This window comes from Neofelis nebulosa, chromosome 7, assembly GCF_028018385.1.
Source record: "Neofelis nebulosa isolate mNeoNeb1 chromosome 7, mNeoNeb1.pri, whole genome shotgun sequence".
Taxonomy (NCBI): Eukaryota; Metazoa; Chordata; class Mammalia; order Carnivora; family Felidae; genus Neofelis; species Neofelis nebulosa.
Window position 1 is genome coordinate 36160582 of NC_080788.1, and position 24735 is coordinate 36185316.

Consider the following 24735-nt stretch of genomic DNA (forward strand, 5'->3'; position numbering starts at 1 on the left):
CGTGCCAGGCACTGCTGTGCTAGTCATTTGAGGTAAGAGGCTTTGGACCAATGAGATTCCTAAGCATTGAGCCTGGTTTGTTTAGTTTCTCTCTCCCCCCCCCCCCCCCAGAATATTTTGGGGCACGTGGGTGGCTCAGTTGGTTAAGCGTTTGACTTTGGCTCAGGCCATGATCTCACCGTCTGTGAGTTCGAACCCCACATCGGGCTCTGTGCTGACAGCTCAGAGCCTGGAGTCTGCTTTGGATTCTGTGTCTCCCCCCTTCTCTCTCTACACCTCCCTCACTTGCACTCTTTCTCTCTCTCAAGAATAAAATAAAACATTAAAAAAAATTGTTGATGTTTTATTTTATTCTTGAGAGAGAGACAGAGTGTGAGCGAGCAAGGGTCAGAGTGAGAGAGGGACACAGAATCTGAAGGAGGCCCCAGGCTCTTAACTGTCGGCACAGATCCTGACACGAGGCTTGAACTCACAAGCCGTGAGATCATGACCTGAGCCGAAGTCGGACGCTCAACCGAGTCACCCGGGCGCCCTGTTTAGTTTATTTCTGTTTCTTTTATGTTTTTAATAGATCCTTCTGTTCTGATTTGTCACATCAGTGTGTGACAGTTGAGTGACCATGTTGATCTATGCAGGTTTGGACTGAGATGCAGACTGATTGTTCTAGAGCTCCCGCCCCATACCATACAGCCCTGATTCCTGTTTCCTTCCCCTTCCCCACGATCAACCGAGGAAAACATGAACAGAAATGAGAAAGAGGGTCCTGGTTGGGGGTAGCACTCTTCCCACTTCCTTAGGTTAATAATTTATACGGCAATTACTTCGCAATCTTCCCAGATTCCTTACATTATAAATGACGGACAGTTAGCGGGTGAAGCCCAGGGTGGCCGCTAAAAACCCTGCAGTGCGCGGAACAAACGTCGAATGGCAATGGCACGGGGGCTGAGAAAGTCTGACATGCAGTGACCTTCACTGGAGTATATACTCAAATGTGCCGATGCAGCAGTGAGGCCCATAGGTCTCAGCCAGGGGAATACAGGATACTGCCTCTCTACCCTGCAGTTTGGAAGCGGGGACCACTATTGACATTCAGTGGGTCTCACATACCGGGGGCGGTCCTCTGCAGCAAAGAACTGTTGCGCCCAAATGCCCACAGTGGGAAACGCTGGCCCCGGTTCCTGAGGATCAGAGTGATTGATCGGCAGAATGGAGCAACCCCCGGTGTAGAAGACAGGCTGTCTGTGTCTGTGGCGGGCGCCCCAGGATGTAGGGCCGCACCGGGCCCCTCGGGTCCCCCGGGGGTGTGGCCTGTCTCCGATTCGCCAATCAGAGACGTCCTCATTAGTGGTGGCGGTGCGGAGCTCCGGGAATAGGGGTCTGCTTGCAAGCCTTCAGACAGCGTGGTTTTTATTTTAAGTGCACAAGGATTTCTCGTGGAGAATCGTTTGACATGCGGATGATCACAGATTTTTAAAGGCTGTTGTCATGGTTTGCAGTGTGCTGATGAGAGCTTTGCAGCCTGCCCTGGGCCCCCTCAGTCCTGGCGGCCTCAGGATTCGTTGCGAGTGGAGAAAAGCGATCGCGAGACGTGTGCCTCTATCAGTGGGCCTCGCTCCGCCTTCCTGCCTGGTCACCATTAACCATGTGACACAAGTTTTGGGTGGTTTTTTGTTTTTTTTTTGTTTTTTTTTTTTTTGTAAACCACTCTTCATCCGGGGCTGACATAGGGCAGGGTGGCAGAATCGGTTGATATTCATCTAAATGGGAGCTTTTCTGGAATGTTGGTGGTGGAGCAGAGAACTGGTCAAGCCTTCCTACGAGTGGCCCATGTGCAGGATCAGGGTCCCAACCAGTTACCTCCTGAGCAGTTCTTCGAGAAGGCAGTGCCTTACCCTAAAAAGTGAAGCCTTAATGGTGGGATTTCGGGCCGGACAGCACAACTAGGGGTGGGGGGGGGGGGAGGGATCGTTCTGGCTGGGGAGCTGCAAAGTGAAAAGCGGAGGGGGGGTGAAGCGGGTCCCCTTATCCACATATCCCTTTGGCACATGTGGCCCTGGGGGCTCCCTGTCACCTCCCGCTCTGAGAGCCAGAGAACCTGTCTTGCTCTAGGTTTTAGTGCGGTGGGGGAAGGGGAGGTCCTTGTTTCGTTCTGCTTTAATTAGGGCTTCTATCCAGAGCAGGCAGGCTGCGTTCTGACCCAAACACATAGACCACCTCTGATAGGAAATCGGAGCTCTGCAAACTGTAGGCAGCCTCGCCTTTGTGGGGCGGGGTGGGGGGCAGTTGGAAGAAGTTTCTTCATGTTGTGTGCTGTGGACTTTTAGCAAGGCCTCCTGGCGGGAGGCCAGCTTGGCGGGGCGGGTTGGCAGGGGGGGGGGGCGAGGAGAAAGCATGGAGGGTCTGTGGTTTCGGGGAGCGGTGGAGGGGGAGTTTGTGCTTCCCCCCTGTGTGACATTTCAGCGACTTGATCGACCCGCTTGGGCTTCACGCGGTCTCCCTTCTTTTGCAGACAGAGATCGCGAAGAGATTGAACACGATTTTAGCACAGATCATGCCTTTCCTGTCACAAGAGGTAAGACCTCCTTTAACTGTGTCCTCCTTGTGTTTTTAGGGCAGCCCGGCGCCGGCCGGGTCTTACTGGAGCCCCTGCCCCTGTCCATTCATACTGGCTGTAGTTGGCAACCTGGGGCTTTATGGAAACTTCTCCAGCACATCAGGGGGGGCATTTGCTCGTTCTTGTAGTGGAACGGGTTCTTTGCTGCTGCCTGAGACCAAAGAGGAGGGTCCTGGCCTGTGATGGGGCTAGCAGTGGGTGCCTCTCGGGCCCCCCCCACCTCCCATCCAAACAGACATACCTAGACAGTGCTTCTCTGTGCCCCACCTCCCACTCCTGGAAACATCTAGAAGCAAGAAGCCTGGCCAGATAGTGATAAGGGGCAGATCCTATAAAGGGAATGAGTTCCCAAGGGGGACCCCAGCCCCTAGGACAGAGTGTCCTCCCTAGAGGCATGACCAGTCGGTCTATTACCTACCAAGCACACTTTGCAAGGGACCACCCCCTGAGGCCTGGACGGGGCTAGTGGGTGACACGAGGGCAGCGTCTCCAAGGAGACCCCTTGGTGCAGGGCAGACAGGAGAGCTGCCTGAGAGGGGCCTGTTTGCGTCCGGCAGAGCTCCCTCCAGCCGGGGCAGGCCCTGCCTTCTGTCCCCCCCCCCCCCCCCCCCCACGAGGGGCTGGGACCACCTCCGCTCCCCGCTGGACTCCTAGGTCTCTGAATCAGAGTAGCCACTGGTAAACGATTGAATCTACGTGAAAACAGGATAGGGTGACGTCCTCAGAGCTTGCAGCCCAGTGAGGTAGACAGCTGCATACGAAGCAGGTACTACCCCAAGGTGGAAGGGAACGAACGTACCAAGAAAACCTTTTTTAAACTAGGCCCGATTTTATAGAGCGGCTTTAGGTTCATGGCAACCTGTACGTGTGGAAGGCACAGAGCTGTCCCGTAGGTTGCCTGTTTTCAGCATCCCGCACCAGAGTGGGGTGTTGGGTCACAGCCGGTGAGCCCGCACACCGCTCTCACGTTCCCTTTCTCTCTAGACGCGTTTTTGTTCCTCCCTTTACTTGGGGAGGGATTGAGCGTATATAGAGTCACATACTTTTTTCTTTTTTTTTTTTAATATTTTTTGTTCGGGATTCTCCAAGGTTCTTTTTTTTTTTTTTTTTATTTTTTTTTTTAAGCTTTATTTCTTTTTGAGAGAGAGAGAAAGAGAGAGAGAGAGAGAGAGAGAAGGCGTGAGGGGGGGAGGAGCAGAGAAAGGGAGACCCAGAATCCGCAGCAGGCTCCAGGCTCCGAGCTGTCAGCACAGAGCCCGACGCGGGGCTCGAACTCACGAACTGGGAGATCATGACCCGAGCTGAAGTCGGACGCCCAACCGGCTGAGCCACCCAGGCGCCCCTCACATACTTGTTTCTGAGCTCCTTGAACACAAGTTGCGCAGACCCTGACAACCCCTCAGTGCCCTAGCTGCATCGCCTACGAGTGGGAAGGTTCTCTGACACGACAGCCGTTACCCGCACTGAGAAAACTAATCCTCGAAGAATACCATCTCCTGTCTAGCTCCTGTTCCAATGCGTGGAAGGGAGTTTTTTTGTATGTGTGGTAGAGGAAGGCGGTTGACCGATGGCCGTCTTTGGGCGCATCCCTATTTTAACTTGCAACAGTTCATGGGACGTTTGCACGGGTAATGCACACTCACTGGAAAGGGGTGAAAGAAGGCGAAAATGCCCTGCCCCGCCTGTTTAGTGGGCCTCTTCTGCTTTGTGAAGGGTGGGGGGGGGGGGCGCGTCCCCACCTGTCCCAAGCGGCCCTCCCTGTGCCCTTTGTGTCGGGAAGGCAGCCGCATCTCACGCACCCCCTGTTCCCCACAGCACCAGCAGCAGGTGGCACAGGCCGTGGAGCGTGCCAAGCAGGTCACCATGACGGAGCTAAACGCCATCATCGGGGTACGTGGACTCCCCAATCTGCCTCTCACCGTGTGTATAGCCCTTTAATTCCTCTCATTTAACTGTAACCAGAGATGGACCCTGACCTTAGCTGGCCTCAAAGAATGGCGGCCCCAGGGCTCCGGCTTCCCATGGGCTTGGCCCTGTTTGGGGGTTCTCTCCCCATCAGCTCCCCCTACTCCCCCTACTCCCCACGTTGAGGGAGTGTCCCACAGGCCTCCACCTCTAAATTCATCAGCCCCCAGCCTCCCCAGGGGGCGGGGCTCCGAGGTCACCCTCACACCCAGCCTCCTCCTCAAGCCTCCCTGGTGGGGGGGGGGGCCTGTCCGCCCTGTGTCCCCTCCCTGGCAAAGGTCTGCCCTTCTTTGGCCACCTGGGATCAGAACTGTCTCTGCTGTACTGTTGATGTGAAACGTGCTGTGGAATTTGGGTTTGGGCTTTGTCGTGCCGGGCACTGAGCCGCCTGGTGGGGCGTTGGTCACGCACCCTTAGGAATTCTAGTGGGGGGTGTTCTGGAAGTCCCGTCTCCCCAGGAGCAGGGAAAGCATCCAAGAATGCTTTGGGAGGTCTACTTCTGGTGGGACCCCTCAGTGGAGGGAGGAAGCCAGATCCCTCCCCTTTTGCGTCCCTGACTCGCATCTGGGATTCACGAAGCATCTTTCTGCTGCTTTGAGTGAGGCTGAGGACATTTAAGATAAGCAGCTGAGGAAAAACAGCTCTTTTCCCATGACTTTGGGCAAGGCTCTTGGCCTCAGGCGTACCTGTCCACCTCTGGTCCCTAAAATGAAGGGGGTGGGGGAGATCAATGCTTCCCATCCACGGACAGCTGGCTCATGGTCCCCAAGGGCAGCTTCTGAACAATGTAGATTTCAAGGCACTCTCCCTGCAGTTCTTTTCCATAGGTCTGGGGGGGTGGGACTGGGAATCTGTGTTTCTGAAGGTTTTTTAGCTCATTCTGAAAGGTAGTCAGGCTTGGGAAGCAGTGGCCCAAAGGGCTGAGGTCCCGTTAGCCCTGACGTTCTGGGACCCTGCTCGGTCCTCATTTCTCTTTTGTTCTTACGTGAGGCCGTTATTTCAAGGTGGACCCGAAGGCCCCAGGGTGGTCCGCCTGGTGGAATAAACGAGAACTCCTGGGTTTTCAGCCTGGGGCAGAAACCCTGAGACATGCGTTCTAGCCATAGTTCTTCCCCGTGTGACCTCGGCAGGTCCTGCCTCTGCCCAGGCCTCGGTTTCTGCATCCGTTAAAGGAGGGAGTGGACCAGCCCATCTCCCTGGGCCAGAAAGCGCTGGGAGGCTGGGGTCAGAGGGGCAGAAGGATGCTGGTAGCTCCCGACACTCCCATCCCGCCTCTGGGACCCATGTCGGTTATGTCCTGGGGTCAGCCCGTGGCAGTCACGCAATGCTGTTGCGGGAGGGCACCGGCAGAGGCCTGAGCATGGTCTAACAATGCCAGGGAGGGGCAGAGCATGGTCCGGAACAGGGACTGTGGGGAAGTGGTCAGTGCCTTCAGCCGTGGAGCTGGGAGGCAGTGCTCCTGAGGGTGAAATCCTAGCACTGTAAAGTGTGCTGTCTTCTCTGAGATCAGCCGGCAGGGGGTTTTTCAGCCCTGACACCTGTGAAGTTTGGGGCCAGACACTTTGTTGGGGGGCCTGCCCTGGGCACTGTAGGTGTTGAGCAGTACGCCTGGCTTCAAACCCACTGGATGCCCATAGCGGCCCCCACACACAGTTGTGACCCCCAAAACTGTCTCCAGACATTGCCGGATGTCCCTGGGGGCGGTGGGATGGCCTCCGGTGGAGAACCACCGGCGTAACCAATGGCCTTGGTTTACAGAGAGGGGAAGTGATTCATGGATGGTCACATAGTGTCCGGGAGTGTCACCCCTCCCCCCACTCAGCCCGTCTGGGGCCTGGGGCCTCTGTCTCAGTGACCCGTTCACGGCTCGGTGGCCGATAGGGGTGGAAGGGGGACGCGGGGACGGGAAGTGCACCGTGAGCTCTGCCCTCCGAAATTTCTCCTCTTCCAGCCCCTCGCGTCCTGTCCCCTCTCCAGGCCGAGCCTTCCCTTCCCGGCCCGCACCGGGGCCACAGTGGGTCCCCTCCCCCGCTTCCGCCTCCCTCTTTGGCATCGCAAATCCTCTTATGAAAATAACTTTTTTTTTTTTTTCTAAATTCTAAGAAAAGAGCGAAATTGGGGAAGAAACGCTGCTTGGATTAGCTCCACTTCCTTTAAGTAGTATTTAGGAAGCTACAACTTAGGTCAAGGCAGCTCGAGGCAGATATTGGAATTCAATTAAAGCCAACGAGTGGGGCCTGTGACCCCCATTTTCCAGGTAATTGCTTCTCCGGCTCTCAGTGAATGCAGCCGTCGCCCTGTCATTAACCAGGCGGCCGTCTAATCGCTGCGCCTGACAGAGCGTCACAAGGCAGGCATTACGGACGGCTGAGGACGGCCGCGGCATGCTCGCACTGGGGAGCCGGGCCTGACTGCACTCCGGCGAAGGGGCCGCTCGTCTCACCAGGGCAGGGAGGAGAGGGCAGAGCGGGCTGGTAGCCGAGCACAATGGGGAAGGCGAGGTAGAGGGGGAGGGCGGGGGCGCAGGGGCCGCCAGGGGTCCTGGGCCCAGCAGTGGAAGGCAGCTGGTGGCTCTACCCCCGTGGGGCCGTCCGATTTGCCCATCTGGAGGGAGAAGTAGCCTGGCCCCCTGGTCTGGGAATTAGGGGGGCTTTGGGCAAGGTTCCTCCGGGCCTCAGTTTCTCCGTTTGTGAAAAGACGGAGGCGGGCTAGGTAAGTGTGCTGTGAGGTGCCTGCTTCAGTGGGGTGTGAGAGGCTCTCTTGGGCATGGAGGAGTTGAAGGATTCTGAGTCCGTGTCTTGGCTTGACAGTTCAATGTGTCTGGCGTGGGTGGGTGTCCGTTGTGGCAGATTTATTGCACGGAGTAGAGTATTTCTAGGTCTCCTGGCGAGAGAGACTCGGATCCAACATCGGGCTGCTGTAAAGGGAGGAGGGGACAGAGGGGCAGAGGAGGGAGCCCAGGCTTGCTGGCTCAGCACATCCCCCTCCCCAGGGAACTCCGATATCCTCGAGGGAAGACGGGCCGGAAGATGTCTCTGTGCCAGCCGGGGCCTGGCAGGACCCAGTTATCGTAGACCCCGTTCCGTTACAGGCCCTTTTTTTCTTGGATCCAAATTGCCGAAAGGGTCAAGATTCCTAAGCATGGGGCGGGGCGGGGGGGGGGCGGGGAGAGGAGTGGGGAGCGGATTTTGTCCCTTGAGCAGTATCCTGCAGAAGGCATCCCTAGGCAAATTAGGCAGATTAAAGACCCTGTGAGCTGACCTAGCAACCATTCCCAGACTCTTTTTTTTGCTGGTGGTTCTGTTTTGTGTTTACGTTCTGCGCTGGCCCATGGTAATTGAACCTGATGAGCGGAGGGGGTTCATCTGCACGCTGACAGCGTGGTCTGCATTCCTTTGGAAATGTATTCGCGGGAGGCATGGGATAAAGCGTTGACTTTTTTTATTGTTTTCAGTGGGGCGGGGCGGGTGGGGGGCTGGGGGGGTGGGTGGGCGGTGGGGAGGACGAAGAGGGAGATTGTAGCCTGTCACAAACGACACGGCATTTGGAAGCCATACCTGAGGTTTTTTGCATTCACTCCAGGATGTAGATGTGTAGGATTCAGTTGACTGAATTTTCCACGAGGAAGAAGGTGCAGAGAGCGTGCTTTAGAATACATCAGCTTCTTTCGGCCCGGCAGCACGATGGGGAGAGGGGAGAGGGCACGCTGGCTCGGAGTCCTGGCTCTGCTTGCCTCCCCATCTCTGAAATAGGATAACAAGGGTTGTTGGGGGCTCTGAAAGCTATCACGGAGCACGGAAGCTCAATTCGGCGTGGAGCCCTGGGGCCCACCGGCCGTGTGCGATTAGAAGGAAGGGGGAAGGCCCAGGGCTGCTCTCCCAGCAATGCTGGGAGGGTGCCAAGTGTTCATTGAATGCAGTTCGGCCTCTGTGCTTCCTCTGGTGGGTGTCCTCCGTGGGCCTTGGCTCAGCAGGTGCTTAGACAACTTCACCAAGTTCAACCCAAACCGTGAACCTGAGAAGCGAAGCATTAAATCAGCCAGCAGAGGCATGAAAGCGTGATGTGCATAATCCAATTACATATCCTCTACAAGGACGAGCTTCCCTGTCAGCCTGTCCTGTAAGTGGCCATACCTTCTGAGCCCAGGGCGCGGGCACGTGACACACGTGTGGAACAAGGGATTCGCTTACAGCCCGCGGGACGCGTTCTGTGACGGGCTCGCGTTCTGGCGTGAACGAGCACCCCTGAGCGGGCTTGGTTCCAGACGCTGAGCCCCTCTTTGGGGCCGGGGGTGGAGGGGGGATTGCTAACTTCCTTTCACATCCCAGATGGAGAAGTCTCGGCATGGGAAGGAATGGTAGACACTGGAGACAGGCTGCAGCAACGCGGTGAGCACAGTCCCTTCTTGGACGGTGGACTTGATTCCCTTCTCTCCCCAGCCGCCACCCTTCCACTCACAGGGCACTGCATTTCAGCACCTCGTCCTCTGAAGTCAGGGACATGCCACAGGGGCCGGAAGTGTTGCCTGCCGTCCCGCCTGCAGAGGGTCTGGGGCTGCGACACGGGACGGCGAGGCAGGTGGCTCACCGCCAGCCAGCTTCCCCCGCCGTGTTGGGGAGAGAATTTCGTTTCGCTCTCCATTGCAACCGAGATTGCCATTAGCAGACGCTACGCCCAGCAAGCGCTGACATCTGCCCTCGCCCCACGAGAGAAGCCTTGGAGGTCGGCTCCTTAAGTCCCTGCCTCCCGGAACCTTCTGGACCATTCCTGACCGTGCCTTCAAACCATGCAGGGGAGACCTGGTGCGACTTTCTGGCTGTGCAGGGAGTGCTTTTGTACTCGAAGATGAGAAGTATTATGGAAATCTCCTTTCCTCTGTTGCAGAGAAGACACTGACGCCTGACGTGCTATGGCAGATCGCCAGGCAGCCACCATAGCCTTTGTTTCCGATGCTGGCTCACTGGTTTACGCTTCCAGGAAGCAGGGCACCCCACTGGTGCTCCTGGTCCCCACAGACTGTTCCAGCTGCCTCTCAGTGGGCCTTGGAGAGGAGGCGCGGATCTGGGAGGAGGTCACGTTCGGACAGAGCCACTCGGTTGACTTCCTCTGCATGTCACTTATTTACCCAGCAACGGTGCACTGAGCCAACCTGCCGGGCACCTTTAGCGGTGTGGGGACGGATAACACCAGGTCCCTGTCTTCCTGAAGCTCCCAAGCTGCCAGGCATCACATAAAGACGAACGAAATGGTTGTATTTGTGATCCATTCGTAGTTCTTGCTAACGTTTCTCGAGGACCTGCTTTACCTTGACACGTGTGTAATGCATGGGGTCCTTGCACGATGAGACCACGAACAGAGGCCCAGAGAGGTCCACTGACTCAACCAAGGTCTCATGGCTGATAAGGTGGACGTCCAGCTTCTACCCTTCAGGACGTCCACGCTGGCCCTGGTGTCTGAGCTGTTAGAACTCAGAAGGGAGACATGCGTCCTGACCAGGAGGCTGGGGGAAACTTCCAGAGGAGGTGGTATTTGAACTGGCCGGGCAGCCTAGAAGGTTCGGTAAGAGGGCCGAGCTTACCTGGTAAGGTACGAATCAGGGTGTTTGGAGCTCTTCAACGACGTCTTCTCCCGAGCACAGATCCTTCGTAAGCTCTTATTCCAGAAACCGAATTGTTCATGGCAGGAGCCTGCCTTGTACCCACGCAGCTCCTTCTCTGAAGCCGTTTTCTCTCCTCTCCGCTCCCTCCGGCGATCTTACTGGCCAGGCACTGTAAAAAGTGGATTAAATACCTCACGCCTTGCTTTCTGGGATTTTACTAAATAGTTAACGCTGGCAGAATTAAAGGGCCTGCCAGCAACTGGTCTAAAACCACAGGGCTGCTGGCGCAGACTCCTCTTAAAACTGGGCGTGTAGATACAGTTGGATCGTTGGCCCACACCGGGGAACGGTGGGTAGCCATTGGAAGGGATGTGTTGATTTGTGCCTAACAGTCTTAAATTAAAAATCCATTTGTCTAGTAGTAAGGTTCGCGAGAGCCTATTTATTTAGGAATAGAGTCACAATTTGTAGATCTCCATAAAGGAAAGTCTAAAACGACTCAGAGTGGAATCTTCTAGAGAGTGGGATTGAAGGGTAATCTTTTAAGAAAAACTTGTAAATCCGTACTCATTTTTAGTATGTTCTGACCATGTTTAATTTTTTTCCTCGTGATAAGGCCTAACGATGATAATTTCTTTAAAAATGAAAGATAGGGGAGATCAGCTGTGAGCTCCCATGTTTTAAAAGAGCCCGAGCCACCGGGCTGGGCCGGGTTGGGTCTCCTCATGGGGACCTCTGGGCTTTTGTTTCTGCTCTGGCATCTCGGGGCATCTGGGGTTAGGCTGCACTGGGGACCACTGCCCACCAGCAGCTTCCATAAGCCACCTACCAGTAGATGATCCAGCTGATGTGACCACCAGCGGATCCCAGCCTTTCATGCAGAGCTGAGAAACAAACCCTCGGGGGCCACCAGCGTGGCGGTGGCTCTGGTTGCCATTGACTTTGGGGTGAGCCCGGTTTGCCATTTGCAGCTTCGTTGGGGAAGAGCAGGGCCCCAAGCCCCGGTTGCTCACGTTTACTGCCTCTTGAGGCCTCCAACCAGAACCATAGACCTTCCCCCTGTGTTCTGTTGACTGCCAGCTGTGGCCCGAAAGCCAAGTTCATACTGATAGGCGAGCTTGTCAGATTTTTGCTCTTTGTCACCCCCACTGGCCCTTCTTGCCTTGAGGGTCTCCCTAGGAACACTCTTTGGATAAGACCGGCCGTTGACAGAGTGGAGTCCAGATCGCACTCTATTGGCTGGAGTTGGCAAGCTACTGGCTGCCCAGTCCAGCCCGCCAAGTATCAGTTTGCCTTCTGTAAAATGGGCCTGACCCTTCCTTTGCCACCTGGTTGGAAGGGTCAGAGATCATATTTGGAAAGTGCCAGGCGTTCAGTAAACGTTGGTTCCCTTCTCTTGTGCTTAGTTGAGAAGAGGTGTGCATAGGTGGGCCCCTATGCACAAGGCCCCAGCCACTCTCCAGAAATATTTGGCCGTGGTGTAGCCCGCCCCACAGTTCCTGTGGTTCTCGGCGCAAAGTTTGGAATGATAAGATAAAGGGCATTTTGTAGTGGCTGCTGGGAAGGGAACTAGGCTACTACCCACACCGGTCCCTTGGGCGTAGGATGCAGATTGGAAAGAGAACACCCTGAGACTAGTCCGGGCAGGGGACGTCTGGGGTTTCAGGGAGCAGAACCCTTGGCTGGGCATTGTTATCACTGCTGTTGACGATGAGCAGGTGTAGATTTGAGAACAGCGGGGAGCCCCTTGTAAGCCCCCTGGCGAATGATAGCTGGGATTTGAAACCTGGTCTGTCACGTCCCAAAGCCCCAAGTCCTTGTTAACTGTTCTCCACCCTGACGTCCCCGTGCCATTAGCTCTCATTCCACTGGCCCCAAGCTCCCTCCTCTTGATCTCGGGGATTTTCTGCTGTGGCCTGCCCTGGCTCAGTAAGCCAGCCTCGAGTTCCTCAGAAACGGGGGAGGCTTCCCAGGATACGGGCTCGGGGTGGGAGCCACCGGCTGCTCATGTTGAAGGCGTGCAGGCGTGAGCAAACATGACCGCCAGCTTGAAAACGGATCCTTCTCAACAGAGAGGGAGCCCCGAGGGCTGCTTGGTCTTTAAATGCGCGCTTTTTATTGATCCCAGGCTCACAAATGGACTGTGGGAAATTCTGTCCTGAAACTGGGGGATTGAGGGGGGGGATGGGCGGGGAGTTTGAAGACCCCAATCTTGGTGCCTCGGTTGCGGGTCCATTAACAGACTGTCTTCATCCGGACAGCGTGTGTGGACCGAGCTGGGGGTAAAGGTTTTGGAGGGCACTCCCCCGCAGCGGCCTCCCCGCCGTCCAAGCTCCCCCGTGCTCACCACCCGCTTCATTACAGCAACAGCAGCTCCAGGCCCAGCACCTCTCCCACGCCACGCACGGCCCCCCGGTCCAGCTGCCACCCCACCCGTCAGGCCTCCAGCCTCCAGGGATCCCCCCGGTGACAGGGAGCAGCTCCGGGCTGCTGGCGCTCGGGGCCCTGGGTGGCCAGGCCCACCTGACGGTGAAGGACGAGAAGAATCACCATGAGCTGGACCACAGAGGTGCGGCCCAGAGCTGGGGCAGGGGGCGGGGCTGGGCTGGGGGAGGGGGGTTCCCACGGGCCCTACTGTGCGTGGACACGGCAAACGTCGTCACCCTGGGGTCAAGAGTTAGCAAAAGCTTTGGTGCCATCTGTTGAATTCCTGGTCTGTGGCAACCAGAGCCCCGCCCCGCATGACACCCCCCCCCCCCCTCAATGCCTGACGTGGCGCGCTCTGCCCTGGGAGGCCTGTCGTGCAGGCACCCTCCCGTTATCCTAGCTACAAGCTGCCCATCCTTCAAGGGTCAGCCCCAGTCCCATTCCTTCAAAAGTGTGCCTTCCAGTCTGGGCTGGGGGCCTTTTTCCAGTTCCCAGGAGAGTTGGAGAGCTGGGGTCCCAAGAAGGAGCCCTTGGTCCCTGTCTTCTTGTATCCTCCCCCTGGAGAATGTTACGTCCTCACCGAGATCGGTAGTCCTTCGAGAACAGGGGCCGGGTTCCCCGGCTTTTAACTTAGCGTGTATGTCTCACCAACGCACGTGCCTTGGGCAAGGTGCACAGTGGCACCCTAGTAGAGACTGTCTTTAAGCGGAGGTAGCTGTCACACTACTGAGGGAGATGACCGGAAGGACTTGGAACGAGAACCCGCCGCGCCCCCCTCTTGCTTCACCGGCCCTTATCATGAAGACCCCGGCAGCTGCACCCAGCCCGGGCTTCATTCAGGAGGGCTTAGTTTGTCAGGAAAGGAAAAGTCGTGGCTCCCTGGCAGACCCTTTTCAAAAACCGCCGCCTCGTGGGCTCTGCCCTTGGATGTTTTTTTCCCGGTTTTATTGAGATGCAATTGACGTACAAAATCGTGTAAGTCGAAGGTATACACATGGTCTGATTTGCTCTTAGCTGTTTACCAGGGTGTATGGCCAGTGCCTTCCCAGCCCTCCCCGGGCGCCACCCCGTCCGGCCCCGGGCCAGGACCAGGGCGCCAGGGTGGTAGCAGATTGTGGGAAGCGGACGGAGGCACAGTTGTGTGTCCCTGCAGAAGGATGCCCTCCCTGGCAGAGGAGGCGGGTCTCCTCACAGCAGAGAGGAGAATCGGGGAGCTAGTGCCTGGCTGTGCACAGACACAGAGAGAACGGTGTTAGTTGAAACACAACAAAACCCGCTCCCACAGTTCCTTTATTTACTTGCTTGTTTATTTTAAACAATGATGGTCTCAACGCCCAGATCCGCTAGGTCGCCTGCATAGCAGGATCCTCTTCCAGACCTTGTGACTTTAAAAACTGCTGAGCAGGAATCTTGGTGCCCTCCTTGGCACATCAGGGAGAGCAGGGCCACAGCCCCCGCCCCACCCGGGACCGGTGGCCCGTGGGGAACATTGGAATCAGGGCGGTTAATTTTCAAAGCGAGAGATGTCACCTCATGGCCCTGCCTTGGCTGACCCACGGTGACTCAGAGAGCCAGGCCTCCTGCCCATTTTAAAACCTGTGAACTAGCAAAGCTTAAAAACCAGCTGCAGGAGACTGACCCTTCTCCCTTTTTTTTGTCTTTTTGTCTTGGGGGGCCTGACCCTCCACCCGTCTGGCTCTTCCGTCTCTGAAGAAAGAGAATCCAGCGCGGTAAGTGTCAGCACGCTGGAATCTGGGCTGTGGGGGGGGGGGTGGTAATGCGGGAGGAGGAGGGGACCACGTGGGATCCTGGTGGGGGTTGTTGTTACGAAACAGGAGTTGCACCTGTTGAGAGTGACCTTCGGTTGGGGAAGCTGTCATCTCTCCAGCCTTCCTGTCCATCATTTGGCAGATGAATAGTTTTCAGTGAGCTCTAACTCTCTTTTTTATGAGAGGTGATTAACCAGAGAGGTCAGCTGGCCAGCCCGTGGAGTTACTGGGCCCCCCACAGGCAACCCCGGGGCGGGGGGGGGGGGGGTCCTGCATCCTGGGCTGGGCTGCTTCCCTCCTCCCAGGTTGGCTGCCCCCCCCCCCCCCCCCCCCCACCACCTGATCCTGTATTCTCCTTGCTTCCACCGAACGCCTGAGGTTTCTCCTTGTTCTGGGCTTTAACTCGGTTTAAGAAAGTGCTAGCCAGCAGGCATCAGGGCCAGGCTGTCTGCGTGTCTGCCAGCTCTGAGATTTGCTGTAAATCTTTCTGATCACACTGAGGCTCAGAGGTTCTGTTTCAAGTGAATAAGCCTTCTGAATAAGCGCGGTGGAGTCTGGATAAAAAAAATCCTGCAGCGATTAGCAAAGCTATTTTATTCCTCATTGCTGTCCTTGTATCTGGGGCCATCTAATCTGTTAGGATGGCTTTGGTTATTACCTCGTGTTAAGTAGGACTTGGAAGGTCAGGCAGTTAACTAACCATCTAGACGGCAGCTTCCTCGGGCAGCCCCTCCATTCCGACCCCCTTCCCTCCCGGCCCTCCACCCGGCTGACTTTATAAACCATCCAATTAGCCACGGTGCTCTCGGCCCCCCGCGACTGGCCCGTGTGCTCTGGGTCCACATTTGGGCCCAGTGACGGCTGGCTACCACAGAAAGGAACAACTAAAGCTGAAAATCCGTCTCGATTGCTTTAGTGTTGATCCTCCAAAAGGTGGCCATTTTTGCAGAGGTGGTCTGTCTAGATAGGACTGGACCCCTCAGGGCTCGGGACTGGTCCTGGCTTCACGCAACACCGGGGAGCTCTCTTGGCCTCTCCGGGCGCCAGTTTCTATACCTGTGACACGGGCATATTCCCACCCAGCCAGCCTCTCAGCCTGGTTAGGAAGCCCCCTCGGCACAGAACGTGGCATCAAGGAGATGACCCGGTTAACAAGGCACCTGCCGCGGAGTGAACCGAGGGTTTGAAGCCCGACGCCCTCTGTCCTCCTCCCCATTGCTGTTTGCATTTGGCTTTGTGCCCCCATCTGTGAAAGCTTTCTGCCCAAAGAAGCTCCCCGGGGGGACCCCCAAGAGCTGAGCTCTTCACCCTGCAGCACCCACACGCATGCACGGCAGACTCCGAGCAGAGGGGGCACGCTCCAGCCCCGGAGGAGTCCGGTGGGAACGAATCGAGACGCCATCCGGCCCGGGGCCCGGGCGCCCGGCTCAGGGCGAGCGAGGCCGTAGGGCCGTGTGCCTGTGGCCGTGGCGTCGGAGGAAGTGTGCGGCCCCTCGCGGACCAGGTTGTCAACAGATGAGGCCCCCGCAGGAAGGACAGGGCCGCGGCCGGGTGGGAGGGGGCGGGCTGGACGGGCTGGAAGCCGTCCCAGAGGGCTTAGTCTGGAGTCCAATTAGAGGTAGCTTCATTCATATTTCCTTGCCTCGCCGAAGCAATAAAAAATACTTAGTTTTTTGGCCGCCTGCCAGCCAGAGGCGGGCTGGATCGATGCCGCTAAATGCCTGACATGACTCTCTCCGGTAGCAGCGAGGGTTTTCAGCCTGACTGCATGAGAAGAAAGAGCTCGCTGTTCTCCGAGCCACGTACTGGGTCGCAAGGAGAAACACGAGCCGCCGCACGCCCCCCTCGGCTCCGCTCCCCGCCCGCCCCGAGAGAGGAGAGGGGCTGGAAGCGATTCTGCTTAGCACGGGGTGGCCGCCGTCGGAGGAAATGAAATGAAATGGCGGTGATTTTCCTGCCGGCGCTCGCAGCGGCTAATTGAATTGCGGCCGTGTGCGCCTCGCCGCCGCTCCTGCACGGCTGTGGGGAAGGCTGAGCTGCAGTCCCATTATAACCTCCATTTTTTCTTCCAAGGCTTGATAACTCTGCCATTTTAATTTGCTTCGGGCAGAAACTTGGCAGGGAAGGGCTGCCCAGAAACCGGCTTAGGAAAAGGAAATTAACTTCTGTGGCTGGTCCCCACGCCGTGCCCCGCGCCCCCCGCCCCCCCCGCCACCACCACCCCCCCCAACCCAAACGCCAGCACTGGCCTCCAGGAAAGTGGGGAGACGTGAGGTAGAGGCTCACCCCGGCCTCCGCCTTGGGTTACCCTTCCCTGCCGAGCGGGGGTCCCTCCGTGGCCCTGCGTGGCCCTGTGTGGCCTGCACGTCTGTGATGCGTGGGGCTGTGGATGGGCCAGCCTGTAGCTGGACTGAGTCTTGCTCCTTCCTCCAAGCCCCAGGCCTGATCCAGGGTGGGTGCTCAGAAAAGCATGGGTGAGTGGTGAGTGAAGGAGGGTCCCTCGGAAAGGAGTGAACTCGGCAGCCCCCTCGAGGGACACTGAATCTGTCCCGGCCCCCCGGAGGGCAAGGGCACAGGTTTGCTGGCCGGTACCCCTGCTGGTTAGCTCCTCCCTCCCTGCTTCCCAGCCTGGTGCTGACAGCCACAGAACCGGTTACACTCGTGGCCACAGGCAGCATCCCAAGCCCGCCCGCCCGCCCTCGGGATCCCTTCCTCTATGGGACGCCCTCCCGTCCCTGGGACAGCTCCGTTCCCAGGCCTGTCTGCCTGTGCTGTTCCCGCTTTGCCGATTGGCCCTCTTCCCAGGCCTGGAATTTCAAGCTATAGCTGTGCTTTCTCACCTTGGAGTTTGAAGGGAGAACTCATCAGGCCCTTCCAAGCTTGAGAAACCTCGGTTTCCTTTATGTTGCCTCCAGTGGGGGACCTCGGGCACGTTTCCCAACCCCTTGGGGCCCCTGCATTCCCACCGTTACAGAAAGGATGATTCCACCTGCCCTCCTACCTTTTCCCACCTTTCAGAGGGAAAGGCTTCCCGATGTTGCAATTTTTGTTTCTTTAAAACACTGCTCTTCCTCAGAAGTTGCTGGAGGCCCTGCAGTGGAGGAGTAGGGTGTTCACACAAAATGCCAGGTTGCCCACGTACCCTTAGAAGGCCTGTCACCAGCCCAACGTTCTCCTTCCGGGTCAGTCTCCCCATTCCAGTGGGGTTCAGCTGATGACGTATTGCACACAGCCCCTGTGTGTCGGCTGAGACCCGTCTTTCCAGACTCAGTGCAGACTTGGCTTATCCCTTCTTTGAGCAAATGTACGTGGCCGGCCCAGGATGGGTGTGGACGGAGAGAGGTGTGATCCGGCCCTCATGGAACACACAGTCTCGAAGGCCAGAACGCAGACAGCTCCGTACGAGCCTGTTTACTTACTAGCAGTGTCACGGCTCCAAAAGGGAATTGTGCTCCCTGGGCCTCTCCCGGGGGGGACCCAGTCTGGAGAGCTGGGAGGCTTCCCTGGCAAGGCCCCGATGGAACAGAGCTGACCTCGAGGGCCTGGCCATTGGTGCAGGACATTGCTCTCTTGAACCACCTGCCCTTAGCTAATGTCTTGGTGTGCACGAAACGTTCACGCTGAATCTCCTCGTTCCCAGAATAACTCGGTGTCGCCCTCGGAAAGCCTCCGGGCCAGTGAGAAGCACCGGGGCTCCGCAGACTACAGCATGGAATCCAAGAAGCGGAAAGCAGAGGAGAAGGACAGTCTGAGCCGATACGTACGTCTAAGGGCCTAGTGGGCACCACTGGGTCTGTGCTGGGAGGTGGGGTGTGGGAGAACACACAGGCCTGACTTGTGGGTGACTCAGAGGCACAGGTGGGGACAGGCTGGGTTGTCTGGTGTATGTGTGTGGGGGGTGGAGACCATACACACACACAGACACACACACACACACAGACACACACACACACAAAACAGCAGAAATGATACAATGAGCCTAGCATACTTCCTTGTCTGCAATGGTGGGTATAAAGCCGGCTGCAAGGAGCTGTGTGGCTCCAGAGAGACAAGTTGGAGGGGGGCTCAGAAATACCATAACAGGTATTGGCAGGTATCGGTCAGGCTGCCAGTGGGCACGGAGCAGAGTGACCCGGAGCAGGGCTGGGGGGCTGGGCTGGGAGACAAGAGCATGGGCTTTGGGGTTTGGCCCAGGTTCTGATTCCGGATGGTGGAAGCCGGTGGTGGTTCACACCCCAACTGGGGTGTGGCGGGGGTGGCCTCCTTACTGGCTTGTCTCTTGCTTGCAGGACAGTGACGGGGACAAGAGTGATGATCTGGTGGTGGATGTTTCCAATGAGGTGAGCACAGGCCCAGGTGGCAGCGTGCTCGGCTTGGGGTGGTTTGAGGTTGCCCTTTGCCTGCCTAGGAGCTGCTGTGTCTGACCTGCTGCACAGACATTACTGACATGCCCCGAGCAGGGCACCGAGGCCTCCGGGGCTGGGGCACCAGGCTGGTCAGGAGGAGGAGGACAGGGCTTTGCTGCCGGGTGGCTGGGTTTCCTTAGGATGGGAACCTCGGTTGGACAGTGCAGGTGTGCCCCAAGGGTCCCAGGGGAGGGCCAGGTCCTCGAGGTCAGATCTGTTATCCCCACCACCCTTGGGATCTCGAGAGTAGGGGATCGTGAGCCCCTCGGGATCAGTTTTGGCAGGGGACGAGGACTGGAGCGATGTACCCGAGGCCAGGAGACCCCACCGCCCAAATATGAGTCCTGAACTTGTGTTCGATCTTGGGCCGGTCACCACCCCCCACCCCCGCGCAGGCCCCTGTCTCCCCATCTGTGAGATGAAGGGGTGAGACCAGATCGTTAAGAACGAGTCGCCCCACTTTGAGGCCCCCAGTCTCTTCCAGCCAAGCTCCTCTCCCCAACAGCTGGTGCACTCCCTTCCCATTCCCAGAGCAGGGAGGACTCCAGGCTGCTTGTTGATTTCCATGCATCTCTGTGCTTGTGCTTTTAGGACCCAGCGACGCCGCGGGTCAGCCCGGCACACTCCCCTCCTGAGAATGGGCTGGACAAGGCCCGAGGCCTGAAGAAGGATGCCCCCACCAGCCCCGCCTCAGTGGCCTCGTCCAGCAGCACACCCTCCTCCAAGACCAAAGACCTTGGTCATGTATGTGGGGCCTGCCACTGGCACCCCAGAAGCAGGGGGCTGGGGCAGGTGGGGTGGGGGCAAAAGGCTCTGGAAAAGAGGCCGGAGCGGTGATTACTGGAGGGCAGAGGGGTGGAGTACGAAGACCATGGATTGGGGTTTGGCCCCGGTGCCAGTCCTGGCTTTACCACTTACCGGCTGGGCCTCGGGCTGCCAGTTAATGTTTCTGAGCCTTGGTTGCCCCGTCTATACGATGGGAGCAGTCAGTCACCCCAAGTCCTTGCTGCACAAGGTGGGGCAAGAATTGAGGGGCTGTTGGGCAGCTGGGTGTCGTGGCCAGCTCCAAGGGCCCGGCTCTGGGGAGAAAGGAATCTTCGTGTCTTCCCTATTCAGAATGACAAATCCTCTACCCCTGGGCTCAAGTCCAACACGCCTACTCCGAGGAACGATGCCCCGACTCCAGGAACCAGCACCACCCCAGGGCTCCGGTCGATGCCGGGCAAACCTCCAGGCATGGACCCGATAGGTATAATGGGTAGGCACGATGAGGCTGGGTCGACTGTGTTTGAGGGGAGGGGTGTGCCCTGGGGCGGGACTGGAGCCAGAGCACCAGGGAGCGTGTGGGAGTTGGGGGTCTCCCGGGGCCTCCAGGGGGACTTCGCGGTCAGGTCAGAGGAGGTCAGGTCAGAGGAGGACACGGATGCCGGCTGCATCCACACTGACGGCAGGGCTTACTGGGAGGGCTCCTGTTGGAGGGCACGTGGGAGGAGCTTCAGACAGGTCGGGTTACCTGTGGCCCGTCCCCACCTCTGTCATTAGTTCTGTGAGACTCTCAACAAACTTCCTTCTCTGGGCCTCTTGAGTCCTGCCTTATAAAAAGAGGTGGGCACATCTCTCAGCTTGAACCTTCTTGGGCCGTGAAGACCAGGATCCCAGTTAGGTGGGGGTTCAGTCCCCGAGAATTGCCTGGAGCCGGCAGCTTTCCAATGCAGGAAATGCAGGAAGCAAGGCGGCCTGGTGGCCTGAACTTTGTCCTGGAGGGGGCGAGGGGGGACCCCCTCCCCCTGAGGGTCTCCCCCAGCTGACTTCCTCCTCCTTGCAGCCTCAGCCCTGCGCACTCCAATCTCCATCACCAGCTCCTACGCGGCGCCCTTTGCCATGATGAGCCACCACGAGATGAACGGCTCGCTCACCAGCCCCAGCGCCTACGCCGGCCTCCACAACATCCCACCCCAGATGAGTGCCGCCGCGGCCGCGGCCGCCGCCGCCTATGGCCGATCGCCAATGGTGAGCTTTGGAGCTGTACGTAGACCTTTTGGCTCCTTTTGGGGGGTGGAAGTGGGCCAGGAGTGGGGAGCTGGTGGGGTTGTTTCTTAGAAAGAGAAAGGAACATACGCTTTGGGGTCAGCAGACATGGTTCCCACCTCCTTTTGCCCATTAGTCATCACGTGATCTTGTGCAGCTCAGCCTCCGAGGGCCGTCTTTTTCCATCTGGGAAGTGGGGCGAGTAGGTCTTTTTCTGGGCCCTGGAGGGATGGGAATCCCCCAAGGAGGCCAGTGGCTTCCGCGTGGCATGGGTTTGGTAAATGAGGCTGTTTGCTGTACCGAGGATAGGTTCAGATTGGGGCCAGCAGAGAGGGGTGCTTTTTCAGGGGACAGTGTGTCTCTGGGATGGCCTCCTGTCCTCATGACGGGCCCGTCGGACGCCAGGGGAGGGAATGGAGTGGGACTGTGCCTCGTGGAGCCGGGAGAGCGGGGCGGGGGGGGGGGGGGGGGTTGTCCAGAACACTGGCTCGGGGTTGGTGGGCCTGGACTGTCACCCTGTCCCTGCCACTGTCCTGGACAAGACACTTGGCCCTGCTGGGCCTGTGTTTCCTCTGAAAGAGCAGGCTCTGCGTGGCTGGCTTCCGGGTCGGGAAGGGGCGGTGCTGTGTGGGCAGGACGTCAGAAGTGGTGAAGGAAGAGGCCAGGGGGATGGGTGGCGGCGCCCCTCACTAAGAGCTGGCCTCGTCTTGCCTTTCAGGTTGGCTTTGACCCTCACCCTCCCATGCGGGCCACGGGCCTGCCCTCAAGCCTGGCCTCCATTCCTGGTGGAAAACCGTACGCTCTGGCTATGTGTGTCGCATGCTTCTTGGGGAAAGCACGCCGTCCCCCGCCCATATCCCCTGCCCTGGCAGACGTCCCCTTGGGAAGGGTCTCCCCTCTAGAGGCACTCATAGACCAGGTTGCAGCCCGGGAGACGGCTCCTGCTCAGCCCTGGGGCTCCCGCTGCATGGGGAGCACTTGAGCCCAGGGGGCCTCCATAACCAAATGAGGGGAGCTGCACCAGCAGGGGGGCAGACCTATTCCCCCCCCGCCCCCGCCCCGTTACCCCGGGGCTTCTAAAGGAGGAGGTAACATCCAAGCTGGTAAATGGTAGGAGAGGGCATTCTGAGCCACAGGGAGGGCCGGGGTGGGGGGCTGGGGTGCTGGTGACCTGGCTTGGAGCTGAGGGTATGTGACCAGGAGCGGAAGCCAAGGTTGGGATACTGAGTAAATCCCCTACCCTGGTAGAGCCAAAGCAAGGAGGTTGGGGGGTGTTACTGGGTTCCCTGAGAGCTGGGGAGCGTGTGCGGGCTGGTGCCGTCCGGCCCGGGCAGGACTCGGGGGAACAGAGAGAGGATGGGGAGGGGGGGGTTGACAGAAGGGCCGTGTCTTCCTTTCAGAGCCTACTCGTTCCACGTGAGCGCCGATGGGCAGATGCAGCCTGTGCCCTTCCCCCACGACGCCCTGGCGGGCCCCGGCATCCCACGGCACGCCCGGCAGATCAACACGCTGAGCCACGGGGAGGTGGTGTGTGCCGTGACCATCAGCAACCCCACGCGGCACGTCTACACAGGCGGCAAGGGCTGCGTGAAGATCTGGGACATCAGCCAGCCGGGCAGCAAGAGCCCCATCTCCCAGCTGGACTGCCTGGTGAGGACCCTGGGCCGTAGGCCTCTCCGCCAGCGGGCGGAAGGGCAGCCTGGCGCAGCCCTCTACCGGCCGGGCCACCGAGCGAGCTGGCTGATGTCCCCGAGCCCCGGTTTTAACGTCCGACGTGCCGATGATCCCGGGCTTCCTGGGGTTCGTGAGGAGGTGCATGAAAGATGGAAGGGTGGTGAACGAGTGAGGGCGGGACGTGAGCAGGGGTGGCGAAGGGCGCTCAGCGTCGCTGAACGGGACCCCTCTGGTCCCTGGCGAGGGGAGGCGGACGGAGCTCGACACTGTCCCTTCTCTGCCCAGAACAGGGACAACTACATCCGCTCCTGTAAGCTGCTTCCCGACGGGCGCACGCTCATCGTGGGCGGGGAGGCCAGCACGCTCACCATCTGGGACCTGGCCTCGCCCACACCCCGCATCAAGGCCGAGCTGACCTCCTCGGCTCCCGCCTGCTACGCCCTGGCCATCAGCCCCGATGCCAAAGTCTGCTTCTCCTGCTGCAGCGACGGGAACATTGCCGTGTGGGACCTGCACAACCAGACCCTGGTCAGGTGAGGCCGCGGGACGGACCAGGGGAGCCTCGTCCTCGGGAAGCTCTGCGCCGGTCGTAACCGGGCTCGTCGGAGGTGCTATGAGGCTCCGTGGGGTGGCCACGGCAGAGCGGGTGAGGGGACAGCCTTGTGCCAGAGGATAGAGGATCCCCCCCACCCCCCACAGAAGGCTCCAGGGAGCGGGGAGCTGGAGCAGGTCAGGGAACGGGGGATTCAGAGCGGCAGAGGTGAGCAGAGGGCGAGAACTAAGGAAGGAGGAGGCCTCAGGACCAGAAGGTCAGAGCAGTGTCACTTGGTGGTTCTTATGGGGCCTCGGGAGCCGCTGCCGGGTATGAATCCTGCCCCCGCTATGACCTTGTGCAAGCCACTCAACCCCTGTGCCTCAGTTTCCCCTGTGTGAAGCGGGCATGGTGAAGCCCGTCCTCGGAGATAAGTGCAGTGCAGGACTGGGTGTGTCTGTTGGGCCTGAGAGCTTGCAGCTTGTTGATGGCCTCAGCCCCATAGCTCAGGCAGGGGGAGGAGGATGTGGATAAAGAACGCAGCAGGAGCCTCTCCCCCTGCCCCCCCCCCCCCCCCCGCCATTATGCACCTGTCTCCAGGACCCACCTGTAGGGGAGACTCTTGGGTAGGCGGAAGCCCAGCCCGGCGGCTCAGCGAAGGACCATGCGTGCGTGGTAGACCCCCTTCTGGGCCTCAGTTTCCCCTTCTGCACAGACAGAGCCGGCCCGCCTCCTCGGATAGCTGCCCGCTCGGCACTCAGTGGCTCTCCCCTTCTCCCCGCTTGGCTTTCATAGGCAGTTCCAGGGCCACACGGACGGGGCCAGCTGCATAGACATCTCCCACGATGGCACCAAGCTGTGGACCGGAGGCCTGGACAACACTGTGCGCTCCTGGGACCTCCGGGAGGGCCGCCAGCTGCAGCAGCACGACTTCACCTCCCAGGTGTGTGCTCTCCTCCCCTCGCCCAGGACAGCGCGCTCCCTTCCCTCCCGGGCTCCGAATGGCTGGGTCAGGGGACCAGGGAGCCCTCACAGGCAACCGTTGCAAATGGACCTGAGACCAACCTGAGCCGCCTTGGAAGGCTTCCTGGAGGAAGCAGCAATAAAATAGAATCGACAGAGCCTCGGAGTTGGATGTCCTTGACCCAGCTGCTCAGATCTGGTTCTCACTTGAGCACTTTGTTGAGCACCTTGGCCTTGGTCTTATCCTTTAAGGGACGAGCACAGCAGTGGCAACCTCATAGGTCTGATGTGGGCAGCGAAAGTGGTCCCTCTGAAAGCCTAGCCACAGCCTGGCTCCTAGAAAATTCTCTATAAATGCCAGGTATCCTAATTTCCCATTGTTACTTGTATTACTTATTTTAGTATTTCAACCATATGTATTTACTATTTTAGTGTTTTATTTCAATTTTTAAATTTTACTTGTTGATGCTTGTTTATTTATTTTTTTTTTTTTGAGAGAGAGAGCGCACGAGCAGGGGAGGGGCAGGGAGAGGGGGAGAGAGAATCGCAAGCTGGGCGTGGAGCCCCACGTGGGGCTCGATCCTATGACCCTGGGATCATGACCTGAGCCGAAATCAAGAGTCAGACGCCCAAACCGACTGAGCCACCCTGTGTATTCGCTTTTTTTCTCAAGGCAAGGCAGGAATCCCAGAGACAGAGTCACTTTGAACGTGAAATTCGGAGCTGGAATGCTGGCTGTACCACTTTGTGGAGTCAGC

General features: G+C 58.3%; 1 protein-coding gene across 8 annotated transcripts in view; it reads left to right on the plus strand.

Moving 5' to 3' along the window:
- The window catches only part of TLE3 (TLE family member 3, transcriptional corepressor), a 48962-nt gene that overhangs the window by 19730 nt on the left and 4497 nt on the right, over positions 1–24735 (plus strand). The window contains exons 5-17 of one of the 8 annotated variants that reach the window (XM_058737214.1): positions 2510–2572; positions 4430–4534; positions 12543–12747; positions 14319–14335; positions 18015–18134; positions 18664–18714; positions 19372–19524; positions 19897–20038; positions 20606–20805; positions 21527–21603; positions 22209–22458; positions 22768–23015; positions 23810–23957. In XM_058737214.1, the coding sequence (XP_058593197.1) occupies positions 2510–2572; positions 4430–4534; positions 12543–12747; positions 14319–14335; positions 18015–18134; positions 18664–18714; positions 19372–19524; positions 19897–20038; positions 20606–20805; positions 21527–21603; positions 22209–22458; positions 22768–23015; positions 23810–23957 (1779 nt within the window). The remainder of the gene's footprint in view (positions 1–2509; positions 2573–4429; positions 4535–12542; positions 12748–14318; positions 14336–18014; positions 18135–18663; positions 18715–19371; positions 19525–19896; positions 20039–20605; positions 20806–21526; positions 21604–22208; positions 22459–22767; positions 23016–23809; positions 23958–24735) is intronic. The other 7 variants (XM_058737216.1, XM_058737219.1, XM_058737221.1 and 4 more) reach the window with 7 other exon arrangements.